Source organism: Alosa alosa, chromosome 5 (assembly GCF_017589495.1).
Source record: "Alosa alosa isolate M-15738 ecotype Scorff River chromosome 5, AALO_Geno_1.1, whole genome shotgun sequence".
Lineage (NCBI taxonomy): Eukaryota > Metazoa > Chordata > Actinopteri > Clupeiformes > Clupeidae > Alosa > Alosa alosa.
In genome coordinates this window covers 29,449,762-29,465,533 of record NC_063193.1, presented here as the reverse complement: position 1 = coordinate 29,465,533, position 15,772 = coordinate 29,449,762, and the positions used below count along the sequence as shown (strand labels likewise).

Genomic DNA, 15,772 nt, shown 5'->3' with positions numbered 1-15,772 from the left:
CTTTCTTTCTTTCTTTCTTTCTTTCTTTCTTTCTTTCTTTCTTTCTTTCTTTCTTTCTTTCTTTCTTTCTTTCTTTCTTTCTTTCTTTCTTTCTTTCTTTCTTTCTTTCTTTCTTTCTTTCTTTCTTTCTTTCTTTCTTTCTCTGCATTTTTATTTACATGTGTGTGTGTGCGCTTGCTTTGCTTGTATTTCCATACAATCCCAGCATTGCATTCAAAGTGTGTTCCTTATTTCCATTTTTTTTAAACTCCTGGCATGGGTGAGTGTCTGGTTGGGTGGATTTAATCGGGTGAGTGTATTTGGATGTTCTTCCAAGATCACACAGAGGCCACATACACATCACACACACACACACACACACACACAATGACAAGTCACCGTCTCACTGAAACACGTACAGGAAGCAGAGTTCCATGGTTATTTATTTAATTAATATTTATGTAATGTATTGCTTAACAAAATGTAGTGACATTTAAAGAATAAATATGGAGTTGAATTGAATGCATTTCAGAGAGACATGTTAATGGATGATGATGGCTGACATTTAGATGTGTGTGTGTGTGTGTGTGTGTGCCTACAAGCAGTGTGTGTGTGTAAGAGAGCGGTGAGGTGAGGGGAGGTGTAAGTGTTTTTTACGGACCCACTTCCGTGAGTGTGTTTGGCATACAGTCAAACTGTAACAGCCCAGTCACCGTGATTTTTAAAAAAGCTGAAACATTGCCATGATGGCTGAGTCACTACAGGTGGGTTTAAAAAAAAATACAATATTGTGGAAAGGTTCATTTTTACCCCCTAATTTAGTTCAAAACATGGATCTTTAATATATTCTAGATTCATTAGATATAAAGTGAAATATGCCAAGCCATTTTTTGTTCTTGATTATTACGGCTTATAGCTCATGATGTGTATCTCAAAATATTAGAATAAGGAGGTTATAATACAGAAATCATCACTGATGTGGAAACATCAAACTGGACTTCAAGCAACTTGGATTCTGTGCCTCTCCACTTTTCCTTCAGACTCTTGGATTCTGTGCCTCTCCACTTTTCCTCCAGACTCTTGGATTCTGTGCCTCTCCACTTTTCCTCCAGACTCTTGGATTCTGTGCCTCTCCACTTTTCCTCCAGACTCTTGGGACATTGATTGGACCCTGATATCCAAATGAAATGCAAATTCTGTTTCCATGTGAAAAGAGGAGTTTGAACCACTGAGCAACGGTCCAGTTCTGTCTCTTCTTAGCCCAGGTAAGATGCTCTAATCTGGTCTCTGATTTGGGAGTGGCTTGACACTAGGAATAATTATGCCACTTGCAGCCCATTTCCTGGACACGTCTGTGCGTGGCTGCTCTTGATGCAGACTTCAGCCTCAGTCCACTCCTTGTGAAGTTCCCCCAAGTTTTTGTAGTTTTTGGATCGACTTTGCGTGACTATTCTCTCAAGGCTGCTGCCACTCTTGTTGCTTGCACACTTTTTCCCCTAACACACTTTTCCATTCCAGTCAACTTTCCGTGAAAATGCTTTCGTACAGCACTCAATACACTGCCCACCTTCTGTGGCTTACCCTCCCTGTGGAAGGTGTCAATAAGTGCCTTTTGGACAACTATCAAGTCTAAATAAGTATACTCTTTTGATCCCGTGAGGGAAATTTGGTCTCTGCATTTATCCCAATCCGTGAATTAGTGAAACACACTCAGCACACAGTGAACACACAGTGAGGTGAAGCACACACTAATTCCGGCGCAGTGAGCTGCCTGCAACAACCGCGGCGCTCGGGGAGCAGTGAGGGGTTAGGTGCTTTGCTCAAGGGCACTTCAGCCGTGTCTACTGGTCGGGGGTCGGACCGGCAACCCTCCGTTCTGGTCCGAAGCGCTAACCAGTAGGCAAGTCTGCAGTCTTTCCCATGATTGTGCTTGTGTTTACTGAACCAGACTAAGAGTTTAAAGACTCAGTAAACTGACATTTCTGTAACAACCTCTTTATTCTAATACATCTAATGAATCTAGAATATATTAAAGATACACTTTTTGAACTGAATTAGGGGTAAAAATGAACTTTTCCACGATATTCAAATTTTTTGATACCCACCTGTATATGACAGCTGTGGAATGTGCGTTTGAGTGTGCCAGATTCAAGAGCTCATGAGCCCTCACACAAAAAAAATAAGAGTCTCTGAATACAAAGGTCTTGACATCTGGCTGGACGAGAATCTTACATTTAATCACCATATAGCCAACCTAGAAACAGACAAAAAAAATTCTGCAGAAACAAAACCAGCCTCCCTGTGAGAAGTACGAAAGAAGTTGTTAATGTGATGTATAGAAATGCTGCTGCTTCCTCACTGAAGACCCTGAAGTCCATCCATCCCTCTGCCCTGTCAATCATTACTGGTGATGGCTATTTACTCATCATTGTGTCATCTGGCAAAGTGGGTTGGTCATCTTTTACAGAGAGGAGAAATAGATATTAGTATCTGCTATATTTACTCATAATTGTGTCCTCTGGTAAAGTGGGTTGGTCATCTTTTACAGAGAGGAGAAATAGATATTAGTATCTGCTATATTTACTCATAATTGTGTCCTCTGGTAAAGTGGGTTGGTCATCTTTTACAGAGAAGAGAAATAGATATTAGTATCTGCTATATTTACTCATAATTGTGTCCTCTGGTAAAGTGGGTTGGTCATCTTTTACAGAGAAGAGAAATAGATATTAGTATCTGCTATATTTACTCATAATTGTGTCCTCTGGTAAAGTGGGTTGGTCATCTTTTACAGAGAAGAGAAATAGATATTAGTATCTGTCTACAAAGGTAATTGTTGGGAAATTACCGGGTAATGTTTCAAAAACATGCTTGTTCAGGAATTCTGATCACTATCAGACCAGATCAAATGATTGAATGAAATAAATTAATTTATATATCACATTTAAGACCAAAGAGCAATAAAAGAGAAACACCAAACAGAGACATGCAGTATTTACAAACAAAAACAAAACAACACGGTCCTCCAAAACCCAACTTCAGGATCAGCAGTTACCAAATGCCAGTTGGGAAAAGTGTGTTTTAAGCCTGGATTTAAAAGCAGTCAGGGTTGGTATATTCCTGATTTAAAAGTAGACAGGGTTGGTATATTCCTGATTTAAAAGTAAACAGGGTTGGTATATTCCTGATGTAAAAGCAGTCAGGGCTTCTACACACAGTTGCGTTCTGTCAATGCATGCCAGTGGGTGTTCGCGACGGTAGCTATGCAAATGACTTAATCAAATTACAGGTTATACCTTATCTGGTGCCGTCTGTTGTTCGTAATTTGATTGGCTTGGGTCGCCTGTTGTTCGCTTGTTTGTAATTTGATTGGCTGGTGCCGTCCGTCGGTGCAGCAACAGCTGAACTTCTCAGGCGAGCGACGGGAGCAACGCGACGCAACGGACCCACAATTTAGTTCGGCAACAGATGACGTTAGCCCATGTAATGGGATGCGTCTCCAGCACTGCAACGCACGCAACTGTGTGTATGAGCCGTCAGGGTTGGTATATTTCTGAGAGCCGTTGGAAGATTATTGGTGTATCCACGGTAAATGCAATGTCTTCGCTTTGTTTGAGTCGTAATTCGTGGCTGTGGAATAATTAAAAGTGACACGGGTAAATGGCAAATATAAACCATAAATGATGTCTGTATCATTGGTAACTGAGCTAAAGTAAACATCTGTTAAGTGTTTCTACATAAATTGTTATGGCTGTATTGATTTAAAAGCCTAATAATGTGGTGGGTCCACCAGACCCGGGAACATTTGCTGTGTAACAAAAATATGAACACCTTACAGGGGTTAAACCGCACTCATACAGTCTGAAGCCATACACACCCTATCAGAAAGCCTGAAGACTGCTTTAGGAACTACTAGGGGTGTGTGTGTTAATAACAAAAATAATTGTTGATTTTGGAGACAATGGAGGTGATTAGCTTTATACCCTCTGGCGGAGATGTTGATGAGGGTTGTGTGTGTATGTTTGTGTGTATGTGAGTGATTGACAGGAAGTGGTGAATAGTGATGTTGATGATTGTGTGTTGTGTGATTGACAGGTGGTGGTGAACGGGGTGAGCCAGGCCAATGGCGAGCAGGACACCGAAGACACTGAGCTCATGGCCATTTACACTAAAGAGGACAAGGCTACTGACAAGGTGAGACTCACTGTGTGTGTGTGTGTGTGTGTGTGTGTGTGCTGAGCTTATGACCATCCACACTAAAAACAACAAGGCTACAGATACGTTGTGTGTGTGTGTGGGGTGATGTAAATGTAAATCAGGTTTATAGGCCAAGTATACTTGCGTATGTGGAATTTGGTCTGTGCATTTATCCCATCCGTGAATTTGTGAAATACACAGTGAGGTGAAGCACACACTAACCCGGAGCAGTGAGCTGCCTTGCTACAGCGGCGCTCGGGGAGCAGTGAGGGGTTAGGTGCCTTGCTCAAGGGCACTTCAGCCTTGGATGTGGGCATACGAGAGCAGTACTCAACCACTTCCCCCGCCCACATTTTTCCTACTGGGTCGGGGATCGAACCGCCAACCCTTTGGTTACAAGCCCGAAGCCCTAATCAGTAGGCCACAGATGCCCCTAATGGCATTGCTGCTGTCACGTTTTGTGTGTTATCACCCTGAATCGATGTGGACATGCTTGTGTGGGCTGCCTATTTCTGAAATGGCATTAAACCCAATAGTAGGCCTAAATGACCTAAATCCCATAGCCTATGTTAAGTTAGCAACACATACTTGAGAGCTGCAAGTGAGCAAATCAACTTGATATTAACCTATTTTGTGCTACTGTGCGGCCACAGCATCACTAAATAACAGCCATGTCTCGCTGTTTATGGCACGTCAGCTGTGCGTACAGTACGTGTGTGTGAGGAGAAGAGGGAAGTGTGGCTGTGTCTTGAGTGGACTCTAGGGGAGTTTTATTAGGGGAGAGCTGGGAGAGATGAAAGGAGAAATCCAACAAGTTTTCACATACAGTAGATCTCCGTTTCTCGAGGTCACTAAGTACTGTCAGTACGAAAAAAACTGAAAAGTGTGGAGGAGGAAGGTGTCGTTGCTGGTGCCACTCAGTCCGTTTCTGAGTGCATGTCTCCTCTAGATGCTTGACCCCATCATTGCACAGGGACACACACACACACACACACACACACACACACATCATTCATGTTGGATAACTGTAACTGAACTCTCTTCTCACTTTCTCTTCCTGATTTAAATGTTCTCTTCCATTGTCATTGAATCACCAGACCTTTGCAAAAATGCCAACCTTACTAAATACACAGAGACACACACACACACACACACACACACACACACACACACACACACACACACACCACACACCCTTATCCTTCTTTCCTCATTTGTTACTTGTTGTGTCCGTGTTCCTCTCTCTCCCCCTCCTTTTCCTTATTTTTCTTTTCTCTCTGTCTCTCTCTCTCTGTCTCTGGACCCTCTGTCTCTCTGTCTCTCTCTCTGTCTCTGAATCTCTGTCTCTGTCTCTGTCTCTCTGTCTCTCTCTGTCTCTTGAATCTCTGGTCTCTCTGTCTGTCTCTCTCTCTCTCTGTCTCTGAATCTCTCTCTCTCTGTCTCTCTCTTTCTCTCTCTGTCTCTGCTCTCTGCCCCACTTCTGAGTGAGTCATTGTGACTCTGCACTTTTTGTTTTCAACTGAAAGCTTGAGGACTAAAAATTTTGGAGGAAGTGTGTGTGTGTGTGTGTGCGTGTGTGACTGCACTTTTTTTCAGCTCAAAGAATGGGCACTAACAAGACGTGTGTGTGGTGGTGGTTGGGGGTGTATCGAGAAATTCCACCTGCTTCTGTGAACTTTCTCTCCATTTCTCCATCCCTTTCTCTCTTTCTCTATCTCTCACTCACTCACTCACTCACTCACTCACTCACTCACTCACTCACTCACTCACTCACTCACTCACTCACTCACTCACTCACTCACTCACTCACTCACTCACTCACTCACTCACTCACTCATTCCTCTTTTCCTGACTTGCTCTCTCTCACACTCTTTCTCTCTTTCCTCTTTTCCTGACTTGCTCTCTCTCACACTCTTTCTCTCTTTCCTCTTTTCCTGACTTGCTCTCTCTCACACTCTTTCTCTCTTTCCTCTTTTACTGACTTGCTCTCTCTCACACTCTTTCTCTCTCAATTCAAGAAAGCTTTTCTTGCATGTCTGCTTTACTGGCACCGTTTCAGTGACATCATTGCCAAAGGTCAAGTATTTTAACGGATAATTGCATAAAATAACATAATTGCACATTCTCAAACTCAATTTAACTCCGATTTTAGCTCAATTACATATCAATAACATTTTTGTCAATGCTTAACTACATATGAATTCAATTCAGTGCATTACATATCCATTCAATGCATTTAAATAATGATGCAAGATTGTTTGTTTAAATGTCTGTAACTTACATAGATTTAAACTTACAAAACATAACTTTTATCTTACATAAAATAACTTGCATATCTCTTACAAAACATAACTTTTATCTTACATAAAATAACTTGCATATCTCTCCCTTACAAAACATAACTTTTATCTTACATAAAATAACTTGCATATCTCTCCCTTACAAAACATAACTTTTATCTTACATAAAATAACTTTCATATATCTCCCTTACAAAACATAACTTTTATCTTACATAAAATAACTTGCATATCTCTCCCTTACAAAACATGCCACCACACCCTTCTGCTGATTCACTGTCTCATAACACTTTTTTCTCGTTCCCTTTCGGTTTCTTTTCTTTCTTTCTTTCTTTTCTTTCTTTCTTTACTCTTCTGCTGATTCACTGTCTCATAACCCTTTTTTCCTTGTTCTCTCTCTCTCTCTCTCTCTCTCTCTCTCTCTCTCTCTCTCTCTCTCTCTCTCTCTCTCTCTCTCTCTCTCTCTCTCTCTCTCTCTCTCTCTCTCTCTCTCTCTCTCTCCTTCTGTTGTTCTGTGCAGTCACATGATTGTGTGAGTCTGTAATCCTCATTGAAGGTTTTTTCCATTGTGCATGTGTGCGTGATGTGATGATGCGAACCTGTTAGCTTTGGTACTAATGTTAGTTGGAGGTCTGTTAGTAGCGTAAACAGGAGTTTGTGAGTTAACAGGAACACACACACAGGCACAGGCATACGCATCATCACTTACGTGAGCACACAGGCACAGACATGTACGCTAACGTGAACACACACACACACACACACACACATATATGCATGAACAAGCACATGTAATCATAGCAGAGCAGAGTGCTTTGTCTGCTAGCTTGCTTTGTGTGTATTTGGCAAAAGTCTCCCCTGTGCTTATTCACTGCTGAATCTCCTGAGCCTGTTGTCTGCCCACATCAGCACCAAGCTACTAGACACACACACACACACAGACACACACACGACTCCCGATCCGAGGTGCTGCTGTTGGAGTCCGGGCGTGTGCAGGGCTGAATCGCGCAGGTTCAGCACACGGCAGGTTACGCACGCGTGCACAGACACTAGTGATACTGTACAGCAGGCACTGCTGCACTTGCTGTTAAAAGAGGATGTTTGGACCAAGTGAGTCCTGCCGCATTGTGTTCTGCTCGGCCACAGTCCAGTCCCGTCCCTACTGCTCATAAAGGCAGGAAGTGCGAGAACTCCACACACACGCACGTACTCACCAAACACACACACTCTGCTGCCTCATGCCATGGCGTATGGACACACACACACACACACACACACACACACACACACCTCACCAAACACACACACTCTTCTGCCTCATGCATGGCCTACACACACACAAACACTGTGCTACTTCATGCATGTCTGTGTGCGTGACACACAGTCTCACACATGCAAACACACACACATTTTGCGTGCAACGTTTGGAGCCCCTGGCTCTTCCTCAGGCTGTTTCACAATGTATCCAGAAACGTCTACATTTCTTTGCTTAGGTGCCATTTAACTGATTGATGTCTCGTTACTATAGATTTCATTGGAACAATTAAGTCAATTGTACAAGTTGAAGATTCACATAAACTTGTAACCATGGATATTGAATCCCTATATACTAATATCCCTTTTGACGATTGAATAAATGCTGCAAAAATATTTTTGGACACAAGAACTGACTGTAACCCGAGCAAAAACTACTTTTGGAGTCATTCCTCTGATCCAGCACCCATCCAAAAACGGTGAAATGTGATGTGTGAGGTCACACGTCTACTTAATGGCTAAGAAACAAGCATCTGGCTACTGTCGGTCACACACACACACACACACACACACACACACACACACCAACAGAGCAACAGAGGGGTCCTAGTGAATGACTGACATGAAGTCCAGCCAGCTAACTGCACACTGCTTTCTTACGGGTCGCCGTTTCTGGGATATGAGAGGTACGATCCAGGTGATGTGTTGCTTGAGTCTGTTACAGTGGGATTTGTTCAAGGACACCCTGCGTGATAAATTGTTCAATTTCATTCAAATTAAATGAAAATTTTCTTGTTTTTAAATGGTGCCAAATGGTGGAGACTGAACTCCAAGCAAAACGGAGCATTGCAACAGTTGACTATTTATATATATTATTTTGCATTGTTATGATGTACAATTACGAAGACTGTGTGAGGTGTCAGTGAGGATCTTTAAAGGTTTTTTAGAGCAGCATACAGAACATACCCTCTGAGGGGTTATATTAAAATGATTAACCGTGTGTGTGTGTGTGTTTGCAGTGCTCCATGTCTGACACCATGGACAGTGCGGAGGACAGTGTTGGTATGCCGAGAATGGACATGATCTACACTATAGAGGACACACCTCCCTGGTACCTCTGTATCTTCCTGGGTTTGCAGGTAAATAAGTGTACACACACACACACACACACACACACACACACGCATAGATGATCACACCACATCACTAGTGCAGTGCCCATTCAAAACAACAATCTTTTGCATGTCCAATGTGTGCTTCTTTTAACAATATCTTTTGCATGTCCAAACAGCCTCAAAGCTGTCACTGCACTCAATGGGGCCCTTAGCAAAACACCTGCCAAGTTTGAAATCAGAGGCACACACACACACACACACACACATACACACGTGGATGCACACTTTAACTCACAAACGCATATCATGCATGCACTGACCTAATTCCTTTTCTGTGTGTGTGCGCGTGTGTGTGCAGCACTATCTGACATGTTTCAGCGGCACAATAGCGGTCCCCTTCCTGCTTGCCGATGCCATGTGTGTGGGCTTCGACCAGTGGGCCACCAGCCAGCTCATCGGCACCATCTTCTTCTGCGTGGGCATCACCACTCTCCTACAGACCACCTTCGGTTGCCGGTCAGTGTGTGTGTATGTGTGTGTGCACACCATCTTCTTCTGTGTGGGCATCACCACTCTCCTACAGACCACCTTTGCGGAGCTTAGGCCCGTTTCACACCGGGTGTGTCTGTTGCGTGGCGGTTGCGTGGCAGTTGTGTAATACCATTGCGTGGTGTATAGCATTTCTATGTCTTTTACACCAGGCGTGTCTTACGCTGCGGCAGCCTCTCTGCCAATTAAAACGTCTCCATTTTTTTCTTCACTGTTTTGAATGGACACTTGACTTACACCTTCCGCTGCGGCAACGATGTCAGCGTGGCTCAGGCGTATTGCGCCACCGTTTTCCAGTAGCAGCACGAGCTGTGCCTGAAAGGCGTCGTGTCCGCGGTGGCGTGCAAGCTCTAACCTGTTAACATGGGGAGCCGAGTAAAGCTCACGCCACACAGCTGACACTCTCACGCCACGCGGCTGGCACCCTCACGCCCGCGCCCGGCTGACACCCTCCGCCCACGCTGACACCTCTGCGCCACGCGGCTGACACCCTCACGCCCGCAGCTGACCGCTCCGCCACGCACCGGTGTCAACGGCCCGCCGTATTCTGGCACCATGTCGCGAGATCTCCGCCCGCGCAGTGTCAGCAGCCCGCAAATATTCTGGCACCATCACGAGATCTCACGCCACGCACCGGTGTCAGCAGCCCGCCGATATTCTGGCACCATCACGAGATCTCCGCATACGCTTTCGTGTCAAAGCGGCCCATAAGTATTCTGGCACCATGCGGGATCTCACGCCACGCACCGATTCGTCAAGCGGCCCTCAAGGAAGCTACAACATCTTGAGAGATCTCACGCCACGCACCGGTATCAACGGCCCATAAGTATTCTGGCACCATCACCGGAATCTCCGCCCACGCACCCGTGTCCGGCAGCCCGCCGATATTCTGGCACCATGCGGGATCTCACGCCACGCACCGGTGTCAAGCGGCCCGCAGTATTCTGGCACCATGCGGGATCTCACGCCACGCACCCGGTGTCACACGGCCCATAGAGTATTCTGGCACCATGCGGGATCTCCAGCACGCGGCGCATGGATGTAATGGAAAAAATAAAATAAGCATTGATACAGCAGATCGAATCAGTTGAGTTCACCCTGCCAGTATGAGAGGAATGCAGATCTCATTCTAACTAGCTTTAATGTTGCTCTACAAACAGAAGCAGGCGGGTGTAGCAAAAACCGTCTGGTTGAGATCCGATATATAAGGGTGAGCGGAGCACATAATCGCAGTTAGTAGCCTATTATCTTATATGGTGAAAATTGTGATGCATGGGCAAGTTTGGTGTCAGCACTTTTGATCTTTTGAATGACTCATCATTTTTGTTAGAGGCCTAGGCCTAACATTCAGTTTGTAGCCTAAGAAAGTCACAAACGTTTGGATGAAGGTAGCCTACGGGATTCATTGGCTGTCAATTATATTGCCAAATATAGAGTGGGCCAACAAAATTGGGGTAAAAAAAATAATTTGTCTTTGTTACACCATAACTTTATCTGAACGAGGAAAAAAAAAGCGAAACAAATGACTTGAGTAAATCACCTATATTGAGGTGACCCTGGTTCAAAGTTGTAGCTCTTTGGTAGCGTAATACAGGAAAAATCTCGACACTTTTAAATGTAAACAAGTAAGTGTGTGTGTGTGAGTACGTGCCCTCACAATGTGGTCACAAAAAGTCCGGCTCAGGATTTTTTTTACTTTAACCCCTGCCTTTGGCTGCTTGGTGCGTGTTTGTGTGTGTGTGTCTGCTGGTATTCCTTGAGTTATTCATTTTTATTTATTTGTTTGGTTGTTTGTTTATAAGTGTGTGTGTGGGGGAGTTGAAAGTAGCTTATTGTGTGGTAGTTCTTGCGTTGTGGAACTTTCAGTGCACTGTGCCACGTGCTACACCTGAAGGGGCTGCAGAACTGGATTTCCGTCTTTTTCTCCTCAGCTTCTCTGTTTTCAGTTTTCTGCTTTCTTTGCACCTCTTCTCTTACCCACTGTCTCTCTTTATCTCTCTCTCTCCCTCTCTCTCTCCCTCCCTACCCCTCCCTCTCTCTCTCCCTCCTTACCCCACCCTCTCTCCTCCCCCACCCTCTCTCCTCCTCCTCTCTCCTCCCTCCCCTCACCCCCACCCTCTCTCTCCTCCTTACCCCACCTCTCTCTCCCTCTCTACCCCACCCTCTCCCTCTCTCTCCCTCTCTACCCCACCCTCTCTCTCCCTCTCTCTCTCTCCCTCCCTACCCCACCTCTCTCCCTCTCTCTCCCTCCCTACCCCACCCTCTCCTCTCCTCTCTCTCTCCTCTCCCTCCCTCCCCCACCCTCTCTCTCTCTCTCTCCCCCCCTCTCTCTCTCTCTCTCTCTCTCTCTCTCTCTCTCTCTCTCTCTCTCTCTCTCTCTCTCTCTCCCCTCTCTCTCCTCCCTACCCCACCCTCTCTCTCCCTCTCTCTCTCTCCTCCCTACCCCACCCCCCTCTCTCCCTCTCTCCCTCCCTACCCCACCCTCTCTCTCCCTCTCTCTCTCTCCTCCCCTACCCCCACCCTCTCTCCCTCTCTCCCTCCCTACCCCACCCTCTCTCTCCCTCTCTCTCTCTCTCCCTCCCCTACCCACCACTCTCCTCTGCCCCACCTCTCTCTCTCTCTCTCTCTCTCTCTCTCTCTCTCTCCCCCCCACCCTCTCTCCCTCTCTCTCTCCTCCTACCCCACCCTCTCTCTCCCTCTCCCTACCCCACCCTCTCTCTCTCTCTCCCTCTCTCTCTCTCCCTCCCCTACCCCACCCTCTCTCTCTCTCTCTCTCTCTCTCTCTCTCTCTCTCTCTCTCCTCCTCTCTCTCCCCTCTCTCTCTCCTCCCTGCCCCACCCTCTCTCTCCCCTCTCTCTCTCTCTCCTCCCTACTTACCTCTCTCTCCTCTCCTCTGCCCCACCACTCTCTCTCCCTCTCTCCTCTCACCCCTACCCTACCCTCTCTCTCCCTCTCTCCCTCCCTACCCCACCCTCTCTCCCTCTCTCTCTCTCCCCCTACCCCACCCTCTCTCTCCCTCTCTACCCCACCCTCTCTCTCTCTCTCTCTCTCTCTCTCTCCTCTCTCTCTCTCCTCTCCCTCTCTCTCTCTCTCTCTCTCTCTCTCTCTCTCCCCTCTCTCTCCTCCTACCCCACCCTCTCCACTCTCTCTCCCCTCCCCTACCCCCACCCTCTCTCCTCTGCCCCACCCTCTCTCTCTCTCCTCTCTCTCTCCCCTCCCTCCCCACCCTCTCTCTCCCTCTCTCCCCCACCCTCTCTCTCCCTCTCTCTCTCTCTCTCCCTCCCTACCCCACCCTCTCTCTCCCCTCTCTCTCTCTCTCCCCTCCCCTACACCCTCTCTCTCCCCTCTCCCCCACCCTCTCTCTCTCTCTCTCTCTCTCTCTCTCTCTCTCTCTCTCTCTCTCTCTCTCTCTCTCCCCCCTCTCTCCTCCTACCCACCCTCTCTCTCCCTCTCTCTCTCTCTCCCTCCCTACCCCACCCTCTCTCTCCCTCTCTACCCCACCCTCTCTCTCTCCTCTCTCTCTCTCCCTCCCTACCCCACCCTCTCTCTCCCTCTCTACCCCACCCTCCTCTCTCCCTCTCTCTCTCTCCTCCTACCCCACCCTCTCTCCCTCTCTCTCTCTCTCTCCCTCCCCCCCACCTCTCTCCCTCTCTCTCTCTCTCTCCCTCCCTACCCCACCCTCTCTCTCCCTCTCTACCCCACCCTCTCTCTCTCTCTCTCTCTCTCTCTCTCTCTCTCTCTCTCTCCCCTCTCTCTCCTCCCTACCCCACCCTCTCTCCCTCTCTCTCTCTCTCTCCTCCCTACCCCACCCTCTCTCCCTCTCTCCCTCCCTACCCCACCCTCTCTCCCTCTCTCTCTCTCTCCCTCCTCCTACCCCCACCTCTCTCCTCTCTCTCCCCTCTCTCTCTCTCCCCTCCCCTACCCCCTCTCTCTCTCCTCCTCACCCTGCTACCTCTCTCCCTCTCTCTCTCTCCCTCACCCCCGCCCTCTCTCCCTCTCTCCTCTCTCTCTCTCCTGCCCTTCCCTCTCTCTCCTCCTCTCTCTCCTCCCCCTCACCCCACCCTCTCTCCTCTCTCTTCCCTTCCCACTCTCTCTCTCTCTCTCTCTCTCTCTCTCTCTGCCTCCTACCCCCCCCTCTCTCTCTTTCCCTCCCCCTGCCCCACCCTCTCTCTCCCCTCTCTCTCTCTCTCCCTCCCCTACCCCACCTCTCTCTCCTCTCCCCTCCTACCCCCACCTCTCTCTCCTCTCTCTCTCTCTCCCTCCCTACCCCACCCTCTCTCTCTCTCAAATTCAAATGTGCTTTATTGGCATGACTCAGGAAATAGTGTTGCCAAAGCAGGAACATGACAATACAAACATATACAATATTTGTTTTAAGGGGTCAAGAAACTTATCTAAACTAAAGAATGAAAACTTATGTTTAAAAAAAAACAGTAACTAAATCCATGTTTAAGAAAACTTAAACATGTATTCTTAAATCTAAATTTAAAGAAACTTATACAATAGTCTATATAAAACTATTTAACAAAAACTATATACTGTATGCACTTTTTTTTCTATGTGGGGTTTTCTCTTAAAATGTGGCAGGACTGTAAATATTGGTAGGCTAAGTGGGCACATTTATCTATTTCTCCCAGGAGGAATTGTAGTTTTTGTTCATTGGTGGCAGTCATAAAGCCGGGACAAGTGATCTCTCCCTACCCCACCCTCTCCCTCTCTCTCTCCCTCTCCTCTCACTCCCCTTCTCCTCTTCTCTCCCTCTCTCCCCCTCTCTCTCTCTCTCTCTCTCTCTCTCTCTCTCTCTCTCTCTCTCTCTCTCTCTCTCTCTCTCTCTCTCTCTCTCTCTCTCTCTCTCTCTCTTCTTGTTTGAGAGCTCTTCAGAGGCATTGTTAAGGAGGTCTGAGACTCTCTCTGTGTGGATTGGCTTTTAAGAGGAACACACACACACACACACATATATACACATAAAGGGCCTACTCACACACACACACACACACACACACACACATATATATATATATATATATATATATATATATATATATACACATAAAGGACCTACTCACTCTCACACACACACACACTCACACACTCAAACACTTCGATGTGAATTGAGCTCACCTGGAGATGAGTAGGCAGAGGGTGGAGTGGCACTCCCTGGTCTCTCATGACAAGATGGCCGAAGTGTGTCATGTGCGCGTGAACTGAAGCAGCCTCGTGCCGCCTGGGACCATTGCACTGACCCACACATGCTTGTGCTTAGCATCTTGCCCATGCTATTGAATTAGCAAATTGATTTTGCCAAGTGGTCAGATTTGCTTTATTTCATTTTTTCTTGTTGCCTGACTTTGCACTTTGTTGCCCATCATTTTATTCTCGGTTCATTCAAATTCTCAAAGTGTTCTGAAATCTCTCTTTCACACACACACACACACACACACACTCTTCTTGGCTGAGCATGGTAGTTGCTCAGAAGCCCTTTAAAGTCATTCAATTTGCTTCAGGTCATTTTTGCTTGATCCTCGACTACACTTCATTGCCTTACACTTTTTATTTCATTAAATGTAGGCTCACACCGTGTTCTGAAATCTCACACACACACACACACACACACTTAGCTAACCAAGGGAACTGCTACTTTTTGGTCCGCAGAAGGCTTGATTTCAATGTAGAAAATAGGAAGGTATGCATAGAAAGTGGGCAGGTATGTCCTCATCAGGTGAGGTAGTGTGGGGCGCACAGCGCATGGGGCAGGTGTGTCCTCATCAGGTGAGGTAGTGTGGGACGCACAGCACATGGGGCAGGTGAGGTAGTGTGGGACGCACAGCACATGGGGCAGGTATGTCCTCATCAGGTGAGGTAGTGTGGGGTGCACAGCGCATGGGGCAGGTATGTCCTCATCAGGTGAGGTAGTGTGGGGGCATGGGGCAGGTATGTCCTCATCAGGTGAGGTAGTGTGGGAGGCACAGCACATGGGGCAGGTATGTCCTCATCAGGTGAGGTAGTGTGGGGTGCGCAGCGCATGGGGCAGGTATGTCCTCATCAGGTGAGGTAGTGTGGGGGCATGGGGCAGGTGTGTCCTCATCAGGTGAGGTAGTGTGGGGTGCACAGCGCATGGGGCAGGTATGTCCTCATCAGGTGAGGTAGTGTGGGGCCATTCAGGCTCAGATCCTCAGTACAGGGGTAGAGGGACTTAGCATGACCAGTTAAACATTCATCACTGTTTACATTCACATTCCACTGTGTGTGTGTGTGTTTTTTATAGACAAACTTGCTGGTCCTGTGTGTTTTCTGAACACACACCCATGTATTTGTTGAGCACGTGAGGGCTCATATGAGTGTATGTGTGTGTGTGTGTGAGGGAGAGAGAAAGTTCGAGGCC

The 15,772-nt window shown here is 46.9% G+C and overlaps 1 protein-coding gene across 6 annotated transcripts in view; it reads left to right on the top strand.

Annotated features, from left to right (window-relative positions):
• slc23a2 (solute carrier family 23 member 2) overlaps positions 1-15,772 on the top strand; it is a 68,353-nt gene that overhangs the window by 30,110 nt on the left and 22,471 nt on the right. For all 6 annotated transcript variants that reach the window (XM_048243994.1, XM_048243993.1, XM_048243997.1 and 3 more), the window contains 3 exons: positions 4,072-4,170; positions 8,746-8,865; positions 9,200-9,357. In XM_048243994.1, the coding sequence (XP_048099951.1) occupies positions 4,072-4,170; positions 8,746-8,865; positions 9,200-9,357 (377 nt within the window). The remainder of the gene's footprint in view (positions 1-4,071; positions 4,171-8,745; positions 8,866-9,199; positions 9,358-15,772) is intronic.